This window comes from Euleptes europaea, chromosome 1 (assembly GCF_029931775.1).
Source record: "Euleptes europaea isolate rEulEur1 chromosome 1, rEulEur1.hap1, whole genome shotgun sequence".
NCBI lineage: Eukaryota > Metazoa > Chordata > Lepidosauria > Squamata > Sphaerodactylidae > Euleptes > Euleptes europaea.
The window spans coordinates 60,051,278-60,075,195 of record NC_079312.1 but is presented as its reverse complement, the minus strand read 5'-3'; the positions used below and the strand labels follow the sequence as shown (position 1 = coordinate 60,075,195).

General features: G+C 42.0%; 1 protein-coding gene across 1 annotated transcript in view; it reads right to left on the bottom strand.

The window, feature by feature from the left end:
* DNAH12 (dynein axonemal heavy chain 12) overlaps positions 1-23,918 on the bottom strand; it is a 134,633-nt gene that overhangs the window by 90,035 nt on the left and 20,680 nt on the right. The window contains exons 9-22 of the mRNA XM_056853457.1: positions 23,673-23,829; positions 23,390-23,481; positions 21,749-21,927; positions 19,680-19,815; positions 17,132-17,257; positions 16,617-16,751; positions 14,850-15,043; positions 11,953-12,196; positions 10,244-10,429; positions 9,956-10,156; positions 4,594-4,788; positions 3,331-3,452; positions 2,922-3,204; positions 1,021-1,140 (exon numbers count right to left, since the gene is read on the bottom strand). Coding sequence (XP_056709435.1) covers positions 1,021-1,140; positions 2,922-3,204; positions 3,331-3,452; positions 4,594-4,788; positions 9,956-10,156; positions 10,244-10,429; positions 11,953-12,196; positions 14,850-15,043; positions 16,617-16,751; positions 17,132-17,257; positions 19,680-19,815; positions 21,749-21,927; positions 23,390-23,481; positions 23,673-23,829 — 2,370 coding nt within the window. The remainder of the gene's footprint in view (positions 1-1,020; positions 1,141-2,921; positions 3,205-3,330; positions 3,453-4,593; positions 4,789-9,955; positions 10,157-10,243; positions 10,430-11,952; positions 12,197-14,849; positions 15,044-16,616; positions 16,752-17,131; positions 17,258-19,679; positions 19,816-21,748; positions 21,928-23,389; positions 23,482-23,672; positions 23,830-23,918) is intronic.

The window sequence follows — 23,918 nt, the reverse complement described above, 5'->3', positions numbered from 1 at the left end:
ATGAACATGTCCACTCCCTCCTTAAAACCTTCCAAGTTGGCAGCCATAAGCATACCCTGGGGCAGGGAATTCCACAATCTACCCTGTTTCCCCGAAAATAAGACATACCCATAAAATAAGCCGTAGCAGCATTTCTAAGCATTTGTGCAATATAAGCCATACCCTGAAAATAAGACACCCCGGGGCTGGGGTGGGGAAGACCAGGAGGAGCCTAGCTCAGCAGATGCAGTCTCCCGCGGCTGCTTCAAAGGCCCTGCAACCAGCGCGCCCGGGGCTGGGGAGAGGAAGACCAGGAGGAGACTAGCTCAGCAGATGCAGTCTCCCGCGGCTGCTTCAAAGGCCCTGCAACCAGCGTGCCTGGGACTCTGGGGGCGGGACTGGAAGGGGGTGGTAAGGGGAGAACAGGAGCTGAGAGGGAGGACAGTTCCGATTCCCCCTCGGAATAAGACATCCCCTGAAAATAAGCCATAGTGTGTCTTCTTGGGGAAAAATAAATATAAGACAGTGTCTTATTTTCGGGGAAACACGGTAACACTTGTTTTCCCCTAAACACTACCACACATGCTTCAACAACAAAAATTTCACCTGAAAAAAGGTACAACAGATTCTTCTAGATCCTTCAGAACTTGATTATTAACTATTTCTCCAAATATTTAATGGTGAACTACTTCATGTTTTTTAAATTTTTGCACTGTTTTTATTTTGAAAGAAAAGGAGGGAAATTAATGTAATGTACTGTAAAATGTATATCCCACTTTAGCAGTTCAAAGCAGTTAACAACATTAATACAAAAATAACAAAAACCACACAATAATTTTAATAGGATAAAATAAGAACTAAACAAACAATACAAAATTGGTTCTCGTAGGTTATCCGGGCTGTGTAACCGTGGTCTTGGTATTTTCTTTCCTGACGTTTCGCCAGCAGCTGTGGATAACCACAGCCCGGATAACCTACGAGAACCAATGAACTCTGACCGTGAAAGCCTTCGACAAAACAATACAAAAACTATAATCATACCTGTGGGCCACTAGCTATGGCTTCATGTACTTCACTTGTCCAGAACATTTGTGAGACACAGAGAACTACTTGGCCGGGCCATTCTCGCACCCAGTCTTTTCTTTCTCTTTCTGGATATGCCTAAGAAAGTTAATGAGAGATACTACCATTATACAATTAATATACATTAATTGTAATTAATTATACAATTAATTACTCAGCACAATATATTCAGTTCTTAGCAATGATTCAACTGGGCAATCAATATAGTTGTGATCATAATATTTTAAAAGTCATCAAAGTTCTATTCTTTCAAAATTAAACCAGACTTTTTTTTTTTTTTTTTTTTTTACAATTCCTTCATTTAGCCACAAAGTAGTGCCCAGCTTAAAAACTAATGAATTGTCTTAAAGTCCCAGTGGTACATAAAAGAGAAACATTCTGTTTCTAAAGGTAACCTTTCCTCATATAGAAGAATCCCAGGGGGCAGCTGAACAATGATGACTGATGCCACACTCCCACACTGAAAGTGGATCTAGGTAAAGGGTCAACAGAGAGAGCCTAGCCTAGTGGCTATAAATGATAGGCACCACTGGTCAGGAAGTGCCAACAACTTGAAAGCCAAAAAAACACCAAACACAGCTCCCACAGGCACCAACAAATGGCATGTCTTAGGACCCGCAGGGTGAAGTGGTCCAGAGCAGACATCAGATGTCACTGGCACATCTGTAGCAGTGACTCCCAGGTCCAGCTGGCTGAGGGTCTTGCTGGCAAAGGGTTGCAAATGGAGGAGCATGTCAAGGGTAGGGTAGGCATTTAAACTAAAGCAGTGCTAGGCTTAGGAGGCTCATCTTACAGGAATATGTCTATTTAAGTGTTTGCTGACACTTCCAAGACTGATAGACAGACAAACTTCTATTGACGAGTCATTGGGATTCTTGCAATGTTTATAACACCAAACAACAAAATCTTTACAGCATCAGTTATACATAAAAATAATAATACTAGGGGTGCGCATTTGGTTTTGTCAAAATATTGTGCCCTTAACAGCGGCCGAAAAAACCAATTCCAAAAAAAGCTGAGGGGAAATAGCTTTTCTGGCTTTTCGGGATTCTCCATAGGCTTCAATGGGAGTTTTAAAATACCCTTGCTCCATTATAGTCTATGAGAATCTTTCCGGGGCTCTGGGGGCTGTTTTTTGAGTTAGAGGCACCAAATTTGCAGTATAGCTGCTGATGACTTGCCTTACAAGAACCCCCAAATTTGGTGAAGACAAATGGAGGGGAAAAAGTCAAATTTGGTGAAGACAAATGGAGGGAAAAAATGGGGACCAATAAAATTGGACCCCCTGACTCGATCTTTACTAAACTTGGGGGTTCTTGTAAGGAGAGTTACCAGCAGCTATACTGCAAATTTGGTGCCTCTACCTTAAAAAACAGCCCCACAGAGCCCCAGAAAGATTCCCTGTAGAGTATCATGGAGACATTTCAATTTCAAGTTTTGTTAAGAAGATGCAACTGCAATTCGTGCAGCAAAAGATTCATATCCAGCACATGTTTCTTGCAGGTGAATGCAAAAATATTAGACATATTTTGTTCATTTTTCTTTTTTTTAAAAAACAACCCTTCACTTAAATAAACTAAATGTTTTTGCTATTACACCCCAAACAAACATCAATGTTCTTAGGAGTTTAAAATATTTTGACCGTGAGCTATGGAACGCCATGCAAAATTCTCATTTGTTTCATTATTCTTTCCAGGTTTTTACTACATTCGGGCCCCAGTGACCACAGTTTTTAGATGCTTAAATGTCAAGAAAGATGAGAAAAATCACAAGGCCATGAACACTGGAAGAAAATGTCCTGAAATTAAACAGGATCCCATCTAGGATCCCTTGCAAAATCCATTCCAATGAAAACGTACCAGCCTTGATCTTGCAATGACATCATGAATGCTGCCCAGCATGAGATCTTCCACTTGTATCAGCCACTTTTCCACAGCCCCTCGCGCTTCAGAGGTTGAGATGGTTGCAATCAGCTCCACACGTTCACCTTCAGTGCTATACATTGCCTTGATATCCAGATTGGGAAGAAATTCCAGCTTAGCAATACCTTCAAAACATTTTTTCAAATGAGGCTGGACTCTGAGAGGGTCTTTAGTCTCTGACAGGATCTCCAACATTTCATCATTGGATAAGAAGAAAAAGCTACAAATAAATGTAAAGAAACGGCAAGCATACAAAATTATTGTGTGTACTTGTGTGTGTCTGTTTTTGTGACAAACATACAAATATTGCATATTCTAACTTGATCGTGGGCACTATGCAGCATACCGGGGAAAGAACAGACGCTTCTTCTCAAGGTAAGCATTCAGTCCTTTCATTATTTTGTCCAGAAGTTCATTACAGTTCTGAAGCTTTTCTAACAAGCCTGTCAATGAGGTAGCAGCAAGAACCTATACAAAAGAAGGTATGATCAGTATGTATACCAGGCATGAGGCAGAATAGAGATTTCAATGCCCAGAAAATCAGTACATGGTCTCAGAAACACCAACAGCTGCTTCAGAATGTACAGAACAGTAAATGCATGTACATACAACATGCATATTCTGAAAGGAGCCACAGGCAACCCTGGTTCCCGGGACATGCATCCATTCAATTCACTTGGCAGGAAACACACATTGTGTGTTAAGTGCCGTCAAGTCTCTTCCGACTCATGGCGACCCTATGAATGAAAGTCCTCCAAAATGTCCTATCTTTGACAGCCTTGCTCAGATCATGCAAATTGAAGGCTGTGGCTTCCTTTATTGAGTCATTAGTTACATGATAAATTTAAAAAGAAAGAAAAGGACTGCTGCTCCTATATGAATTTGCTGCAAATTCTCCTCATGTTTCATTACCCCTGCTGTGGTAAGTGGCCATTTGGAATAAGACCTTTTCCTTGGTGACACCAAATAACAGTGCTTCCTTCCAAGACAGATTTACCTGTTAGCCTTTAGGCACAAAACTAAGGGACTCCTTTTCCAAAAGCGTTTTGGATGTTTTGACTGCCTTGATAACAATTACTGCTCTGTTATTTTTTATGTTCTGCTCTGACAAACCTGGTTCTTTCTTTTGTTTCTCGAACTTTTTTGTAGCAGCTTGTAAGCATTTAACCTACACTGGATCCAGTGCCTTCCTTGAGGTAAAAAGGTTTGCTCTGGTGGAAGAAAAGAGCACCTTAAAGACTAACAAAAATATTTTCTAGCTTTCGTGAGCCACAGCTCACTTCTTCAGAAGTGCTCTGGTGGAATGAGCTTCACAGGTCTAGTAACCACAAGAGCCAGGAGGCTGCAGAGGGGAAAGGGACAACATTGCCCTTGCTGCCTCTTCTATCAGTGATTTTACTCCTTCCCCCTCCCCCTGAGGCCTCTTGATCTGCATGGCTATTAGTTCACATGGATCCTGCTACCCTGGAAATAAATCTTCCTGGGTTCACAAAGGGCTGCTGGGAGAAGAGGGGAATGAGGATAAGATCTCTGCATCTGCCGATTGCAGGATTCAACCCTGTGTATTAGCCTCACCTCCTTACTACTGACCCCATCACTACTATTTTACCTTGGGGTCTTTGGCACAGTATTTCATGATGTCTCTCCAATATCGGTCCACAGTCTGGAACTGACGCCCCTCCTCAGGCATCTGTTGCATAATATCCTCCGAAGAAAAGATGGGTTCTAAGTAAAGCCACTGAGCCTGCACTTTCAACCACTCATCGATAGTCTCTTGAATTCTAATTAAGCGATCTTCCCACTCCTTAAAAATACAGAAAAGTATTTTGCATACAATATCCCTACTAAAAAAAAGGTTAAAGTAAGGCACAGAAAATAGAGAACTTCAGGCTTGAATCAGTGGTTATTTCTGCTGATTGAAGGGATTTGGGCCCTCCTGCAGTCCAAAATGAGTCCAGAAACGATGCTTTTGGGGGGGACAAGAGACCCTCCCCAGGAACAGCATGGGAAGACAGAAGTCAACAATGGGAGGGTGGAATTCTGTTTATGGAAATCCTCTGCTGAATCTCTTCTACGTGACCATAACAGATCACAGAAACAAGAGGAAGATCAAAATATTAATCTGACCTTGTTCTCCCACCCTTCCTTCAAGGAATGCAGGATGGCATTCACGGTTCACCCCTTGCCTCATTTGATCCCCACAATGCTGTGAAAGTAGACTGAGACAGTAACTGGCCCAAGGTGAGTGCCATGACCAGGTAGGATTTTGAACCTAAGACTCCTCAGTCATAGCTGCATTCCACACAGGGAAGAGCTTGTGTAGGGTTGCCAACCTCCAGATGGTACCTGGAGATCTCTTGGGATAACTAATCTCCTGGGAAGGTGGCCTCTTTGGAAGGTGGATTCTATGGCATTATATCCCATTTAAGTCCCTCTCCTCCCCAAACCCCGCCCTCCTCAGGCCCCACCTCCAAAATCTCCAGGTATTTCCCAACCAGGAGCTGACAACCCTACTCTTTTGTGGATTCCCTGTTGCCACTCAGGCTGCACCCAGCGCAGAAGCAGTGGGGTTTTTACATAGCAGGTTTCCACACATTTTCCTTGTCCCAGTGACCCGTGGGGGGTTATTCCTCCAGAACCACCAGGGTTGTTCGGTTTTAAATCAACAATTTAAGAAGACTCAGAAGAAGAGTTGGTTTTTAATATGCCGATTTTCTCTACTTTTTAAGGAGAATCAAATTGGCTTACAATCTCTTTCCCTTCCTCTCCCCACAACAGACACCTTGTGAGGTAGGTGAGGCTAAGAGAGCTCAAAGAGAACTGTGAGCAGCCCAAGGTCACCCAGCTGGCTTCATGTGCAGGAGTGGAAAAACCAACCCGGTTCACCAGATTAGAGTCTACAGCTCTGAACGACTACACCAAGCTGGCTCATTGTAGTACAAAATAACAATCAGGTCACATGGATTCCCTGCTTCCTTTTTTTAAAACGAAGCCTATAGTCCCTTTTTTTGGTGGAGGTATCTCCACAAAATACTTTCAAAACACTTGGTTCTGTTTTAGTTCCAGTAGTATAAACCATATAGGGTTGAACTATTAGACTTCTGCTTGCCTATATGTGCTTTGGATGGGTGTATGAAGAGCTGTATTACACTGAAGTTACATCAGCATGAATGCAAACATTTAGCATAATGGCATTATATTTCTAGCCTATCCTATATCAGAACTCACCATATGTTGCAGCAATTGATAATCACAGTAATTAATCAGCAATGACAATTATTTACTTTGATTTGGGCAGAATTTTTTAAAAAGGCTTGCTCAGTAAAGGCTAAATAAGAACCAGAAAAGAAGGGCGTGGAAAGGAAGACAACAAGATAAATAAAGAATTAAAGATTTAATCACAGATTGGGATATTAGTAGGGCTGACAACAATAAATGACTCTGATATATTGTCTCCCTTCCTTTCCAGTAATTACCTACCGTATATACTTGGGTATAAGCCGACCCGAGTATAAGCCGAGGTGCCTAATTTCACCCCAAAAATGGGAAAAAATTAGGCACCCACGTATAAGCCGAGGGGGAAATGCACCCCCCCCCCCGCAGGCTTACCTGACCGGGCTCCAGGCGCGCAGGCAGGCGGTGGCGACCCCCTCCCTGTGCGCAGGAGACCCCGCAGGGTCAGCTGGCAAGCGGGAGGACCGGCCTGGGTGAGGTGGGAGAGGTGGGGGGAAGAAACCACCGCCGTCCAGCAGAAGGCGGGGTGGGGTGGGGGGTGAAGAAACCACCGCCGCCGTGCAGAAGGTGCGATCGCGCAAAAGGCGCGATCGGGTGGGGGGGGAGAAACTGCCATCGCCGCGCAGAAGGCGCGATTGGGTGGGGTGGGAAGAAGCCGGCACCGCCGCTGCACAGAAGGCGCAACCGGGTGGGGTGGGGGGGAGAAGACGGGACAGCCCGCCCATCAGCTGGCTGGTGGGTGCGCGCTAGGAGAGGGCCCGGCAGGCAAATTACCGTATTGACCCGAGTATAAGCCGAGGTGAGTTTTTTAAGCCAAAAATCATGGCTAAAAAACTCTGCTTATACTCGAGTATATACGGTAATTTCCTTTCCAGAAATTACCTAATTTCATATTAGGAGACAGCCTCTGTTTCATAGTGCCAATTTTGTTCTATAGTTAGGTAATTTAGGGAGTCTCCTTTTAGATGGGGCTTTCTGTGTCCCTGAGTGTGGCCGACAGGCTCGGCCAGGTAGGGTCAAAAGGTGTAAGTAGATGGTAATCTGCCAGACTGTAGGGGAAAACAATCAAGCTGAAAGTAATTCCAGGGCACTGATGAAGGGGTGTGGAAGGGACAACCAGGAGAGTGCTTTTAAAGCTTACCCAGGGAACAGCTGGAAGCTATCTGTGGGCAGAGAAGGAAGACGCCTGTCAGTAGAAGAAAAGGAAGGAGGCTGACGCTGCTGAAGGGAGACAAGACGAAAGCTGTGCCCAAAATGAGAGAGCCGTGGAAGGTAATCAGGAGCGAAGGAAAGAGGGCTACCGTGGAGAGGACTCAGAGGTCGTTCCAAGGAGGGAGACGCAAGGGAAGCTGACTGACCTGGATCCAAGAGGACCAACTCCTTTCCCTGAAGGGAATGCCAGAGAAAAAAAGCGAAACAGCCAGGGGGCAGCAGAGCCAGAGAGCGGATAAAAGGTGCCTCTGACCTATCATTAGAAAAAGCACACAGAACCCCCAGAGGCTTTACTGACAGGAGAAACAAATGGACTTGGGGAAGAATTTAGGGCATGGGCTGAAGGGACAGCACGGGGGCATCGACTTCAAATAAGAGACTTGTAAGGAACCTGGGGGGTGGGAAAACTCTATGAAAAAGGGGAATGTGGGGGATGGAATTGAGTGTAAAGGGACACTGGTGTTGCATTAGAATAGCCTATGAGGATCTGGGTAGGGCACTCTGCTAATCTGGCAAGCGTTTCCCTGGTCTGAGGCCACTGTAAACACCATACTGAGCTAAGCTGTTAAACCAGGATCTGGGAATTCTACTCCAAAATTGAAACATGACAGCATCGCTGTGATGACTCCCATGCATTTGATCCTCACACACAGTTCTTGTCGTGAAGGTGGAAGGGTATAGCAGACCTTTCCTTCCATGAAAGCAAGGTAGCTTTTGTCTGGTGTAAGTGTGACATAGGCCTTTTATGCACGGGTTGTTTCTGTTGCCATCAAGCTCCGAGTACTTCTCGCTTCTCCCTCCCACTTGTCTTTCCCTCTCATCTAACTCCTCCCCTCAAAGCTTGAATACTATGAGGCCGCTTATTTGGTCAGTTTCACAGCAAGCGTTGGTCAGTTTTGGACCTCAGCCTAATTGAAAAGAGTTTTTTGTTTGTGACTAGTGAGAAAGCTGAAATAATCACAAACAACCTATGCAGCTTCTTATTTGGCCAGTTTCACAGCGAGTGCTGGTCAGTTTCAGACCCCTGTGTAGAATGATTTGAGAATTCGACTGCAAATAATGGGCATCGAGAGAGCAGCATATCAAATGGAAACAACCCGTGCATAAAAGGCCAGACAGCTGCATTCTGAGGAGTTGTCCTGGTCATAGAACATCTTGATTGACACGGAGTTCAAATGGAATTCTAAGGATGGCGGTTAGAAAAACTGACCGTTGGGAATGGACAGTGTGGGAGACAGCGGAGTGAGCTGCAAGCTTTCTTGAGAGGATTCTCCTCTGGAGTGAGAGGAACACACTTTGGTTTTGGATCAGAAAGAATCCATAACGAGTTATAAAGGGAAATAGCTCTAGTGTTGAGAGGGTGATCCTTAAGTGTTCAACGGGAAATAGCTCTAGTGAAAAGAGTGGTCCCAGGCCAGTTTAAAGAAGAAAACTAGGAAATGGTGTATATGTTCCTAACTCCTTCAACTTAAGAACTGCCGTTTGAAGATGCTTATGTTTATGAAACAAAGCAGTGACTGCCAAGAGAAATCAATCGAAGTACTTAATAAAGGTAGCAACCCTTGTCTGTGTACCACCGTAGATACATCTTGAATTACAAAATATCTCTTGTATATAGACATCATAAGTTCCTCATTCCTGTTGTTCTGTTACAAACCACATTCATGATATGACACTCTATTAACCTGACCTTTACATTTTCCTCAAAGGAGACAAATAAAAGCATTTAAATTTTACTTCCAGAAGTCTCATGTGCCAAAGATTTCTGACCTTTCTATAAACGAAAGTAGAGCGAACATCATAGTAAGCATGTACAGTTTTTCTTGTGGTTGGGATATATATTTGAAAACATATGCATGTATACAGAAATAAATCTCACATGCAGGAACAACTGTTCTCTTCTTTTAGGATCCTCAAAATTGCACCCCCTTTGAGTATTTAGCAGTTTTTAAAAACTTTATTGAGGACCCATGACTGAACCTGAGGTTTTTTTGGGGGGGGGGGGCGTTCGGCTAAACTGTTTTTTTTTTCCATTGAGGATTTTTAGTATACAGAAATGAAAAGGGGAAATTGGGAGAAGGGGAGGGGGGAAAATATTCAAGTCATATAAATATTCCATTTTACAAAAATCCATTTGATCCATAATACGTCCAATCCAATCCGATATTTTCAAGTAATTAGCATTATTCTTCACATATATACTCCACCACCAAGTTATATTCCCCTCCAGAGAGTTCACGACAGAGGCAAGATTCAACACAGAGAATTCCTGATTCATAGATTCCTGGATTCAGAAATGTGTGGTAACAGCAGCAAGTCTCTTACAGGGCAATCCTATGAGAAGCTATACCCTTCTAAGTCCTTTAAAGTAAATGGACTTCAATGTTGAGCTCTTAAATCAAGATTATTAAAAAAGCCCATTATTATCATTTGCTCATCCTAGGATATGCAATAAAATCTAATAAAACAACCAACTAAACAACATCATTGTGTGTATATAGCCTGAATTAAAAAGAAACCTATACCTTCATTGGTCTTTCAAATGGTTTGATGAAAGGTGATCCCCTCATTGTTTGTGTTTTTACAATCTGATCATCCAGAACAGTCTGAATCTCATCAACTGCAGACAGAATATTAACTCCAGTCTCACGATATAAGCTTATTTGGAAGGAAATACCATCCCAGGCATCCATCATAGTGTGCATTGCTTTCTCTAATGAGAATTCCTAGAGCACAGTGAAAATAAATTACTTTATTATTTCTGAATTAATTTGGATTCTGTGAAGCGGCTATATAAGAATTACTCTTTATACCTTGCTTGCTCCCATGCTTATGGTTTCAAATTGCTCTAGGTAAGGGGTCAAGTTCTGCTTTAGAACTTTTCTTAGTGTTGATCCAGAATCTGGTGTTAAATCGTATCCAACAATCTCGGACATCTGTTGCCAGTGACGACCCCTTATGCCTGGGTTACAGAGGATAGTCACCAGAGGAATATTTTCCTGGGATAAAGAAAAAGTATTTTAAGACAACTTCCACTGCTGTAAAAGTGCTATCTGAAAATTGTCGTTCTAAGAAATATTTTATGGAGCATATCTGCTCTACGAACAACCTCCGGAAAGACCTCTAGGCTCTTGAAGAGAAGCTTCATTATTCAAAAACATTCACATGTAAAAACCATTGTGCAACACATTCTACAGTGTTTTTCAATTTACTTTTGAATGTGTAAATCATAGAATCATAGAGTTGGAAGGGACCACCAGGATCATTTAGTCCAACCCCCTGCACAATGCAGGAAATTCACAATTACCTCCCCCACACACACCCAGTGCCCAGAAGATGGCCAAGATGCCCTCCCTCTCATGAACTGCCTAAGTTCATAGCATCAGCATTGCTCACAGATGGCCATCTAGCCTCTGCTTAAAAACCTCCATGGAAGGAGAGCTTACCACCTCCTAAGGAAGCCTGTTCCACTGAGGAACCACTCTAACTGTCAGAAAGTTCTTCCTAATGTTTAGACAGAAACTCTTCTGATTTAATTTTAACCTGTTGGTTCTGGTCCGACCTTCTGGGGCAACAGAAAACAACTCGGCACCATCCTCTATATGACAGGCCTTCAAGTACTTGAAGATGGTTATCATATTCCCTCTCAGTCTTCTCCTTTTCAGGCTAAACATACCCAGCTCCTTCAACCTTTCCTCATAGGATTTGGTCTCCAGACCTCCACCATCTTTGTTGCCCTCCTCTGGACACGTTCCAGCTTATCTACATCTTTCTTAAATTGTGGTGCCCAAAACTGAACACAATTCTCTAGGTGAGGTCTAATCAGAGCAGAGTAAAGCAATACCATCACTTCACGTGATCTGGACCCTATACTTCTGTTAATGCAGCCCAAGATCGCATATGCCTTTTCAGCTACTGCATCACACTGCTGACTCATGTTCAGTGTTTGGTCTACTGACCCCAAGATCCATTTCGCACACACTACTAAGACAAGTCCCCCCATCCTATAATTATGCATTTGATTTTTCCTACCTAGATGCAGAACTTTACATTTATCTCTGTTGAAATGCTTTTTATTGGTTCTCCAGCCTGTCAAGATCATTCTCCAGCCTGTCAAGATCATCCTGTATTTTGGCTCTGTCTTCTACTGTATTTGCTACCCCTCCCAATTTAGTATCAACCTCAAATTTAACAAGCATCCCCTCTATTCCTTCATCCAAATCATTTATAAAGGTATTGAACAACACAGGGCCCAGGACAGATCCCTGAGGCACTCCACTAGTCACTCCTCTCCAAGTGGATGAGGAACCATTAACAAGCACTCTTTGGGTGCGATCTGTCAACAGTAACAGGATCTAAATCACATTTTCCCTATTTGTCAACAAGAATATTATGGGGAACCTTATCAAAAGCCTTACTGAAATCTAGATAAACTAGGTCTACAGCACTCCCCTGATCCAGCAAGGTAGTAATCACAGATGTGAGAACTATAAGCAGGCTATTTTTAGAAATAGCCACTTACCTTAAAATCTTTAATCTGTTCCATTACTGCAGCACACATTGTAGTCGTTGGACTATCTTTCTTTTCTTCATCTACCTTTTCATCTATTAGTAGTCTGCGTTGCAATGACTTTTTCTTTTCTAGTTCAGCTTTCTTCAGTTTCTGTTGAAAAAACCTTAGTGTCTTGTAAATGTCTCGAAAGAACTCGTCTACCTCATTTTCCATACTTTCCCCATTAAGGTCTAAAAAAGCACCGTCCATCCACCTAAGAAAAAGCAAAGCAAAAACATTAATCTCACGCAGCAATATGGATGACAAATATAAAACTTTGCATCAAAACATTTTTAGTGGATCTACTTTAAAAAATGGGCTAAATGAATTCAACATTAAAAAAGAAGTTTGCATTTACCAAGGTTATCATTTCAAACAAGTAATGTTACCATTATTTATTTGAATGCCCTCTATATGTGGAACCCAGGGCTAAATTTCTTGCTGGGTTGGTTTCTGACCTAAACACTTGTCCAAAGTGCTGAGAAATTAGAATTCCTGTTAAAAGACACCAATGGGTTTGTTTCTTCTAGGACTTCCCTGTATGCTCTGGCGGCAAAGAAAATAAGGTCCAATATGGTTGCTAAGAGAGCTGAACCTTCGGGTTGATTTTAATGGTTGATAGGTTTCATTGGCTGATTGGGACACCACCACAATTTTTACTTATTATTTCTCTGAATGCATCGAGTTTAGCATAGTTTTATTATGTATATTTTAGCATAGTTTTATTATATTTATTATCAATCCAGAATTTTATTAACCTTATATTTCCTTTATTATGTATTGGGGTATCCTTGACATGTTTGTAATGGCCTATGGCTAAATGCAAATAAAACCATTCATTCATTAACAAGTAATGTAAAGTGTCTAAATTTTAAAGACTAAAGAATTCATTTGCTGGTATTAAGGACTTCATGCTATTTTGTAGTTGTGTAAGAGTATTAATATGAAAATATGCATATACTTGGATAGTGTAAATGGAAAAGACTCTCTTGTAGTTCTGAAGCAAATATTATTACATTTTCTACAGTGGTGTTCTCGAGCTACTGGGGCAGAATAAACTCTAGAGAAGGACAGATAATTATGGTTGCACTACTAAACTGTTCCCAGTATAGAGCCAAGAAACAGTGCATAGAGGCTGGGACATGACACTCTGAATACAGACATCTGAAGCACAGCCTTTCCCTGCTTAAAGATTTGCACCTGATAAAGGACTGTTGCACAGATGCCATCTGCAATAGGCTGTTTCAAGCAGAATAGTGCAGTCCTCCCAACTAGCAGATCTGTCCATGTTAAAGGAGCCCAACTAGCTGCCTCTCACAGCTAACATCACATAGCAGATTTGCTGGTGGTCTTTGAGGGTGCACACTGGTGCTTGCTTGATATGAATTATTCTTTTTGACACGAGTAAGAAAATTAGATACTTCAAATCAAGAGTTGGGCAAAAAAGTCACTCAGGAGTGACTACTCACTCTCCAGTGATGCTGTAATCACTCTTACCCTTCCCATTAAAGTTACTGCAGCAGCTTTTCTCCTCTTTTGTGTGAGGGAGGCAGCACACACCTTTGCCCTGGGTGGGAAAATGACAGCACCAGCACCCTTTCCCATCTGCTTCTACTCCCCCTCCTTTGTGGGCGCACACACACGAATATCCATGATCTGGACAGGAAAGTAACATGCTGTCAACTCTTACAGCCTGCATCAAAGCTGATATTGGCCTCTTCCAGGGAAGACACAGTGGTAATTGTGGGCTTTTATTCATGGCTGTTTCCACTGCGGTCACCCCTCTGACAACTTTGGGTCTTTGTTTTGATTATGCATGTTGTTTCCAAACATCAGAGGTCGGCTCACTCTCCCCCTGCGTTCCACCATGTTTTGCGCGCGTTTTCAAATTTGAGATAAAACAGATCAATGAAAACACGGGCAAAATGCGGGGAAATACAGGGGGAGAGTGAGGCGACCTCTGACAGTCAGAAACGGCATGCATAATCAAAACAAAGAACCAAAGTCGTCGAAGGGGTGACGGTGAGGGAGACAGCCAGGCATAAAAGGCCTACGTGTTTTTCCCTATAATGCAAGTTACAATTTTGGGTAGTAGTGGTGGTTTGCTTTGGGAAAACAGCAGAGGAAATTTTTCTTCATCTGAGGGTTTGATTTTAGTGGCTAGTTTAAATGGCTTCTTTAATGGCTTAGTTTTTAATTACAGTATTTTAATGGTCTTGTTTCATTGTTGTAAGCTGCCTCAAACTGATATCTAGAGAGGTAGCATATAAATTTTCTACATATATATATTAATAGCTTAATAGATGACAAAAACCTAAAAGGTAAATAATAAATTTAAATTACTGCCTCATAAACAAAGCATACATATTCACAGTCAAACACAATGGTAATTCACAGTGGGTAGCCGTGTTAGTCCGTCTGCAGTAGTAGAAAAGAGGAGAAATCTGAAGAAGTGAGCTGTGGCTCACGAAAGCTCATACCCTGCCAGAAAATATTTTTGTTAGTCTTTAAAACACAATGGTGTGAGAATTCAACGAAAGTTATGCCCCCAGATTTTCCTTCAGCCAATAAAAGCACTTTCACTATTGTAATCATTGTGTGTGTGTGTGTGTAAAGTGCCTTCAAGTCACAACCGACTTATGGCGACCCCTTTTTGGGGTTTTCATGGCAAGAGATTAACAGAGGTGGTTTGCCAGTGCCTTCCTCTGCACAGCAGCCCTGGTCTTCCTCGGTGGTCTCCCATCCAAATACTAACCAGGGCTGACCCTGCTTAGCTTCTGAGATCTGACGAGATCAGGCTAGCCTGGGCCATCCAGGTCAGGGCATCGTAATCATTATTTCATTAAAATATCTGTGTATTTCATTACCGTTTTTCAGTCCGCTGCCATTTCAATATAAAAGCAAAAAGTTTTTGGTAGGGCTCAGTGTTAACTTTTAAAACCTCCAAATCTGGGTATTCTGTCTCTTCCAATTCGAAGAGCCTCTCTTCTTTATTAATAAAAGCAACCATTTCTTCAGCTTCTTGTATGCGTTTTTGCAGTGCTCTCATGTCAGTTACATACTGAAAACATACACACAGATACATGTCTTGAGAAATGGTGAGGCAATTCAATTAAGAGCATATCATTCTACAATACCACAAGACAGTAAATCATTCACACTTTAAAAAAGTACTGCTTCAGAAATAAAGTGTACAACTACGTTTTCTGTAATCCACTAAAAGATACATTTTATAGATTATTTTAAAAAGAGAAAACTCAATAGGACACTGAGAAAACACTAGACTAATTTTCCCATTTAATGCAATCATCTTTCCTAGAAATTTTGAGCAATTGATTTAATAATCAAGCGTCTCAGAAAAACCATGGTTTATTATGCCAAAGAATGTATAACATATAAATACGTTGGCAACTTTATAAACATTTATTTAAGTAACTGCTTGGATGAGATCTTCTTGCTTAAACGTGAGTTGGATTGGAGGTAGAAGAAGAGTTGGTTTTTATACCCTGCTTTTCTCTACTGAAAGGCGGCTTACAATCACCTTCCCTTCTTCTCCCCACAACAGACACCTTGTGAGGTAGATGGGGCTGAGAGAGTTCTGAAAGAATCGTGACTGGCCCAAGGCCACCCAGCAGGCTCCATGTGGAGGACTGGGGAATGCAACTGGTTGTTCAGATTAGAGTCCGCCGCTCATGTGGAGGAGCGAGAAATCAAACCTGGTTCTCCAGATTAGAGTCCGCCACTCTTAACCACTATACCACGCTGGCACCAGGCTGAGTGATTGCTCTCCTTTTCCTTGCCCTCACTGCAGCTCCCTGACCTGCAAGACTATTAGTCCACACAGGTCCTACAACAAGCAACTTTTCCCTGAGTGGAAGGGACTGCTGTGAAGAGAGAAATAGCATAAAAATCCACACCTGCCATTGCCTTCTGCTGATGGACTGTTGGATCCAATGTGAGATCTGGCATGAACAGCACTCATTATTTTCAAGATAGGTCCCAGAAAATAAAACTTCTGCAAATTCACTCTAAATGAACTAGTTCTTGACTTCTTTCCCAACCCGACTAAATCTTGAATAATTTTATTTGCTAACTTTGTTGGAAATTGTGTTTTCCCTTTCCAAACACTCTCTCTCCAAACGCTACCACAGAGCAAACGCTAGCATAGGTATAATACTGCATGGAATTTGCAAGGACCTCAACCAAAGGTTAAACATGCATTCCCCTAGCCACATAGCATCAACATGGGCCAGCGGTTACTTGTACACAGAAGCTTCCATGCAAGCAAGGGCTTCCCCACTCATTTGCAATTTTAGGGAGAGGCCTGCACATCACACTGAGTGAGATGAACTGTCCCAAATATTACGATGGGGGCTACATCTCTGGAGTACCAACTAAATTCAAGATTTCACCACCCCATACATTAATCATAAAGGTAAGCCTGCACTCTGCCTAACACTCACAGTCTTGCTTTCTCTATGTGTAGTGGGTTTGCTATCTGCTCCACTGGTGAAACCTCCCTCCTACTACAAGTTATCAGCTTTACAGGATACAAATCTTCACCATTTGTTCTCTGCCAACATGCAAAAGTAGAATTCTTCTAGCCCTCCCCCTTTACCCTATGTGACACAGACCTGCTGCATGCGGTCCAGATCTGAGTATTCTGTAAATTCCTGCATACGACGCATCTGCTTTTCTATTTCTAGTATCAGTTTCTCACGTTTGGCCAGTAACTCACTTTCACCGTTACGTTTAGCCATTTCGATAATCTATAACACAAAATAGATATGTTAAGTCAGTGATAAGCATCTACCGTGGGGTTGCCAACTCTGGGCTGGGAAATTCCTGGAGATTTAGGGGTGGAGTTTAGGGAGGGAGCTCAGTATGGATGTGATACTGTAGAGTTCACCCTCAGATGCTGTTATTTGCTCCAGGGGAAATTATATCTGTAGTCTGGAGATCAGTTGAAATTTTAGGAGAACTCCAGGCCCCACCTGGAGGATGGAAACTCCAATCCAATTTCACAAGAGCTGCCTTACACTGATCCAAACCATACATGCCAGACACAACATTGGTGGACTTGTTAAAAGTGGGCCAGTCAGGCTTGGGTCTCAAACACTGTAGTATATAAAACAAAGTATTTATTTACATCATCATTTTCATCAAAGATGGGATTAATCTGTACAGGCCACAACAGGACAGATGCATTGAGTGCCAAGTCATCTGGATCAAACAGATAAACATCTAGCAGGTAATTCATTCGCTGCTTGCATTCCTATAAAAGAAATGAAACAGTTTCTATTCTCAAACAAACAGAGATCTGGTACTAATTAAAAACAGGAGTCCCTATTTCTTATGGCCTGCAGGGATGCTATTTTTCTTGGCATTTTGACTGGAGATAGGTAAGAAGCAGGTCTTAGGTCTGATTATGTGCTCTGTCTCATACCATTTCTCAGGGTCTGATTAGATGATACATTAAATGCATGTGGGATTGGGGGAAACCCCAATCCAACTCACATTTAACATCATCTGGGATTCACCAGTAGTGTGTGTGTCTGTGTATGTGCAGGGGGGGGGGGGAACTATCTTCTGGGCACTGTACAGCAGAAGGAGGGGCTTCAGCATTCCCTCCCTTCCACCCCATGTGCTTTTGCTAGCAGAAAAGGGCCATGGGCGGTGGGCTGTTTGTCTCCCTGCCAGTTCCACATGTCTCCTGGGCAGACACACGGAATAGCAAGTGAGATGAACCATCTGTTCCCCACAGCAATTTTCTGCTAGCAAAAGCACAGGAGGTGGAAGGGAAGGAATGACAACACCCCTCCTCCTGCTGCTGCACCATGCTCAGTAAATTATTAAGGTGGTTAAGGGGAGACATGATAGAGGTCTATAAAATTATGCATGGTATGGAGAGTAGACAGGGAGCTTTTCTCCCTCTCTCATAATACTAGAATGCGGGGTCATCTGCTGAAGCTGGGGGGGTGAGAGATTCAAAACTGATAAAGGGAAGTATTTCTTCACACAACACATAGTTAAATTGTGGAACTCCCTGCCCAAGGATGTGGTGATGGCTGCCAACTTGGAACACTTTAAGAGGGGAGTGGACATGTTCATGGAGGAAAGGGGTATTCATGGCTACTAATAAAAATGGATACTAGACATGATGCATGCCTATTCTCTCCAGGATCAGAGGACCATGCCTATTACATTAGGTGCTTTGGAACACAGGCAGCATAATGCTGCTGCAGTTGTCTTATTTGTGGGCTTCCTAGAGGTACCTGGTTGGCCACTGTGCGAACAGACTGCTGGACTTAATGGACCTTGGTCTGATCCAGCATGGCCTTTATGTTCTTACAATTTGCCCCCCCCCCATATATATATATTTCGCCTCAACCCAACTTGCATTTAACGCATCATCTAATCATACTCTCAGTCCACAGGGAGATATGAATGACTGATGGAAGGTCCTTCAGCTGAAGAACAGCAGAGGAGATCCTACCCCTGATGGGTTGTCATGGGACAATCCCAAAGAGGAACTAAACAGGTTGTTGTGAGTTTGCTATCTGATATCTCTGAAATAGACATAGCATTATGATTTTTTTTCTGAAATGACTTTGGAGAGGACTCAAAGGTTTGACACAAGAGAACCTTAAAGGTCTTAAATGGCTGTTGATGTTACCTGAATGGGCAAATCACCAAGAGCCTGAAAGGACTGTATGCCAGATTAAAAGGTTTATCACCTTTTAATTAGATTGGGGAGATAGAGTTGCCTGAAGGCAAAGCCCCTAAGGGTGCAGGTTCTCTAGGGATCTGATTTGGGGTAGCGTACCAGTTGTCTCAAAGAAGTGCCTCTTTTCCTCCACATGTTCAGCATGTGCAATTGTAAACCAGGTAAATATTATGAAGACCCTATAAGGTGTTTTCTATGTGGCAACAATCCCCTGTAGTTTTCCTGTTGCTGCTCTAACTGCCAAGTCAGTGCAGTGGCAATAGGACTTCCATATGGTGGGTTTCCCTGCACTTTCCCTGTCCCATTGCCTTACAGCTGACATTAGCAATAATGCTATAGAGCTATATCTACTAAATCTTCTGAATTATTAGCCTTCATTTAAAAAAAAAGTAAATCTCTAGCCCTGCTATTGCAGAAATAGGAGGGAACATGTGTATCTCAGCAATGAAAAGGATTAGAGAGTAATTTTTTAAAATAACAACTGGCAATCCAGAGCAGATAGATTGTTGCAATACTGTAGTGATCTAGCTTTCACTGATTAAAAAACACACACCTGAAAAAGGGCCCTGGTGGCACAGGGGAACAAATGGCAGCTGTGAGGGAACAGGACAGGGAAAATAGCACCAAAGTGGTAGCACCTTTTGAAGTACAGCGTGCTTTCCACATTGAAGGCAAACATGCCTCAGCTGTGTACCAGCAGGAAACATCAGGTCAAACGTTGGAACAACTGAATCTGAGTACAGAAGCTGGCAGCAATTCTATAGACAGATCTCCAACAAGGCTACAGATAGATTTTTCTGTAGTGGTACTACTTGTACCCAAAAGCATGCTGATTATTATATTCAGTGTTGCATGCAATGTCATGCAGTATAGTGAAAGGCAACCAAAGTGAGCTGGTTTTAAACTAAGTTCCCATCTCCACCTGTGTTGTTAGTAAAGAAATCAACTCAAAAATCATATGATCACTTACCTGGATCCTTAGATTCAGCTGCTGGATACCTACAGTTTTAGCCTTGTCTATATATGTTATACATGCCATCATTTCCTCAGTTGTCTCAGGAATTTTTAATGCACGTTCTTTAATCTTTTCAAATTCATGGCATATCCTGCAAAAATACTTTATCTTAATATACATCAAAGTTTAAAGGTTTTAATATGGTTATCTACAGGACATTTGTCTATTTATTTCTCATATTTCCTGATGGCTTTCCATTAAAGCTCTTGAAGCATTGTACAATAAAAGCACATAAATACAGTAAAATCAAAGCAACATTGTAAAAATGCTAAACTAAAACATCACTGTGAACATTAAAATTGTGCAGGAGGAATAAAAGACATTTCTGGATCTCGTATATCTTCTAAAAGGCCAGAACTCTTGTTGCTATGTTCTGCATGGATATTGTTAGATTTATCAGCAGCCTTTGATACAATTGACCACTGCATTCTTATCCATCAGTTGGAATATGGAACTGGCATAAGGGGAGTAGCTCTTTGGCACTTTCAGTCTTTTCTGTCTCATCCGGAGCAGAATCGACAGTACCTTGGGAGTACTTTGAGGTTCTATTATCTCATCCTTGCTCTTCAATATCAATATGAGGCCACTGAATAAAACTGCCTGGAACTTTGGCGTTAGATATTATCAGTATGCCAATGAGACCTGGCTCTATATTTTACTATGTAAGCCTCCAGATGCATCCCCCTTGGCTCTGAACCAGTGCTCTGAAGCTGTGGTCACGTGGCTCAGTCAGAACAAGCTTGAGGTAAATCCAGGTAAGACAGAGATGATCAGCTGGTAAGGAAAGCCAATGTTTTAGAGAGACTGAATCGACTTGTGGTGGAGTGGAGCTGGCATTTGCAGAAAGGGTTGAGCTTGATGGGGGGGGGGGCTCATGGACCCAGCCTTGCTATTTGAAAAGCAGGTTGGTGCAATGGCTTAGTCTCTTCTTTCAGCTGCATCATGTGGTTTTCCAGTTTTTAAAACAGCTACACAAAGTTCAATTCAAGGTGCTGCTTAAGACCTTTAAAGTCCTGCCTAGGACCTATGTATCTAAATGACTGCCTCTTCCCATTTGTCCCTGTACACCAGCTATGGTCTTTAGGCTGACACTTAGTTGTTCCCCTTGCTTAGGGTAGCCCACCTGGCAACGACTAGGGCCCATGCCTTTTCTATCATAGCTCCTGCCTGCATTTAGAGGTGGTTTGGGAGGCATGGCAAGACTACTCTGCTTGTTGGGGCTTTTAATGGGGTGTAAGTCACAGGCAATTTTTCTGGGGGAGAGAGGTTATGTGAGCCTACTCATTCAGAGGCAGTGTAACCCCATATAGAGTAGGCTATCCACCTGCTCTAAGTAAAGCAAGTTGTGTGAAGTCCTTCTGTTATAAGAAGAGTTGGTTTTTATATGCCGACTTTCTCTACCACTTAAGGGAGACTCAAACCAGCTGACAATCACCTTCCCTTCCCCTCCCCACAACAGACACCCTGTGAGGTAGGTGGGGCTGAGAGCTCTAACAGAGCAGTAACTTGCCCAAGGTCACCCAACTGGCTTCACGTGAGGGAGTGGGGAAACAAATCCAGTTCACTAGGTTAGCCTCTGCCACCCATGTGGAGGAGTGGGGAATCAAACACGGTTCTCCAGATCAGACTCCACTGCTCTTAACCACTACACCTTGTGTCTTTTAACAGTCCTCAAAAAAGTTAACTCAATTGGCATGATTATTTGCCTGCATAGTTCTGCACAAACCCCCCTGGAGCTTGTACTGCAGTGTCAAAGGCTTCAGACACTGCATTATGCAGACAAGGCCTGTCATTCATGAAAAGAGACAAGGTGACTCTTGCACCAGCTCTGGAACCCAGCAGTCAGCCTTATGCTTTACTGATATTTAACAACAGATCATAGCAGCAGGCTGACAACGTTCAGGAAGAAAATCATAAGGATTTCTTCCAGAGATCAATACATAAAAAGAAAAAGTAACAATGCTGAGCTTGCGGTTATATCTTTTTTTAAGCGAAAGATTATATACAGCAAGAAATTCACTTACCTTTCATTTTCTTTTCTGTGATTGCAAACTAATTTGTACAACAGTTTATTTGCAAAGCTTCTTGCTTTGTCAACCAAACCTTCCTTCAAATCCTCACAGTCTAAACGAACCATAGGGAAATGAGCTAACATCGGCAAGCTCATTATTTCCTTTGCAAGACTGAGAAATTCATCTGTAAACTTCAAAACAATACGACATTTATTAATTTCAGCTACATTCTTCAAAATAGTCTCTCCCACGCCCCAAAAAAATCCCCACATAAACAAAACTAGTGTCAATGAGATTAGGCTAGAACCCTTATCTAGTTTTCCATGGTGAATGATGTATGAGCTGCCACCTGCAGTCTAAGATATATCCTATATATATACATTTGCCATTTTTCTGCTGTTTCTGACCAGGCCTCACAGGAAATAGAATCACACTCACTAGATTATGTAGCCATTCAACATGAATACATAAATCTTAAATGTATACATACAGTGCTTTGCCTCAGTTTTTATTGAAAGCTTCAAACCTGCATAAAGCAGCACAAAATCTCAACTAAAAATAAAGAGAACTGAAAGTTCTTTGAAGTAGTATCATATATTTTGTGGGGTGTGAGATCCAGCTGGGATCTTGTGTTATATAATGCTTTTGTCCCACTCATTGTTTGCTTTTTACGTATTCCAGGTCTACTACCTGCACCGTACATATAAAGTCATTTAAAATGGACAAACTGATACACCAGGACCCACTAACTAGGGCAATCTAGAACCCTGAATTTTTTGATGCAAGATGCCTTATTAATAGAAGCTCTAGAAACAGGACATTTGTACATGACTCTCTCAGCTGAGAGAAATGAAAAGCCTTTTTTACCAAGGTTCATGGAGAATGTGCATAAGAGAAACAGAATCACAGCAGCAAGCTCTCCCCCCCCCCCACCAACCTGCAACACTCATTGGGATGGATTGGAGTGTACATAAAGCATAAATGCACATATCCCTCAAATGAATATATCATTTTGGGGTAGATTTTAACCCATTTCAGATATTCTAAGAGAGTAGAGTGAAAACATAGAGGGAAAGGAACAGGAATGTGGAGGCAAATTTTGCCCCCAATAAGATGACCTCATTAGAACACATGCATAGAGTATATACAGTACATGTACTGTACGGATGTACAGTGGCTCCATACAACTGGAATCTTGTTTACTGGGGTTCCCCATCACACAGGAAGATGCATTTATGTGAAGGAGAGATGCTTATATTAACTAGAAAACTAAAATGTGGTACTCATATAGTCCAAGGCACCCTTGGATTATATGAAAAGGCTGAACAGGAGACTTTTGCATGTCTCTCCTACAAAATGGCTGACTTGAAGTATGCTCTGGAATAAATTTTCCACACTAGTATAAAGTTGAAATTAGTCAATTATAACCTAATTACGAAGTTTTGACACCTAATAGAGCGTGGAAGTACAAAATGCAAGCAAAAAGAAAGCCAAACTATACATGGAACAGAATGCTGGGCTGTGAAAATTCAGTTGCTATTCTACACAATCATGCTTAGATGGTGGGGGGGAGGATTTCTAGTTGCAACCAAAATTTGTATCTATATCTGCAAAACAGTCTGGATTCACTAGTAAATTATAAACTAAAATTACCTCTGCATAGTCATCAAAAGTATGTTCCTCAGCAGCAAATGTTCTTATACGGTCATCTGCAGAACCATCTACTAGCCAGCCATATTTCTCAACTGCGAGGCAACAATCACATTAAAAATGTATCAGTGTTATACACATCACAAGATTAACAGTGCAATCCTAAACAGAGTTACCTCTTTCTAAGTCCACTGAAGTCAAAAGCCTTAGATGGCGGTAACTCTGCTTATGATTGCACAGTAATATACTAAAATTCTCTTGCAAAGTCTAATTCTAAGTCACTCACCATAATAATCAAAATGGGCTTTGGGACCTTTCAAATTCTCACTGATTGCTCCCTTCAGTATAGTTGAGGCCCACGTTATCACATGATCAGGAAGTTCAGTGTCAATAGTTGAAACTACGGTTCCACCTCCTAACCAAGAGTGTATTGTTTGGATATTCTATTCAAAACATATATAAGAGTTACCATAGATTTTAAGGAATGATTTCTTAGTGAATAAATATATTAGTCAGAGATCCCTTAATGCAA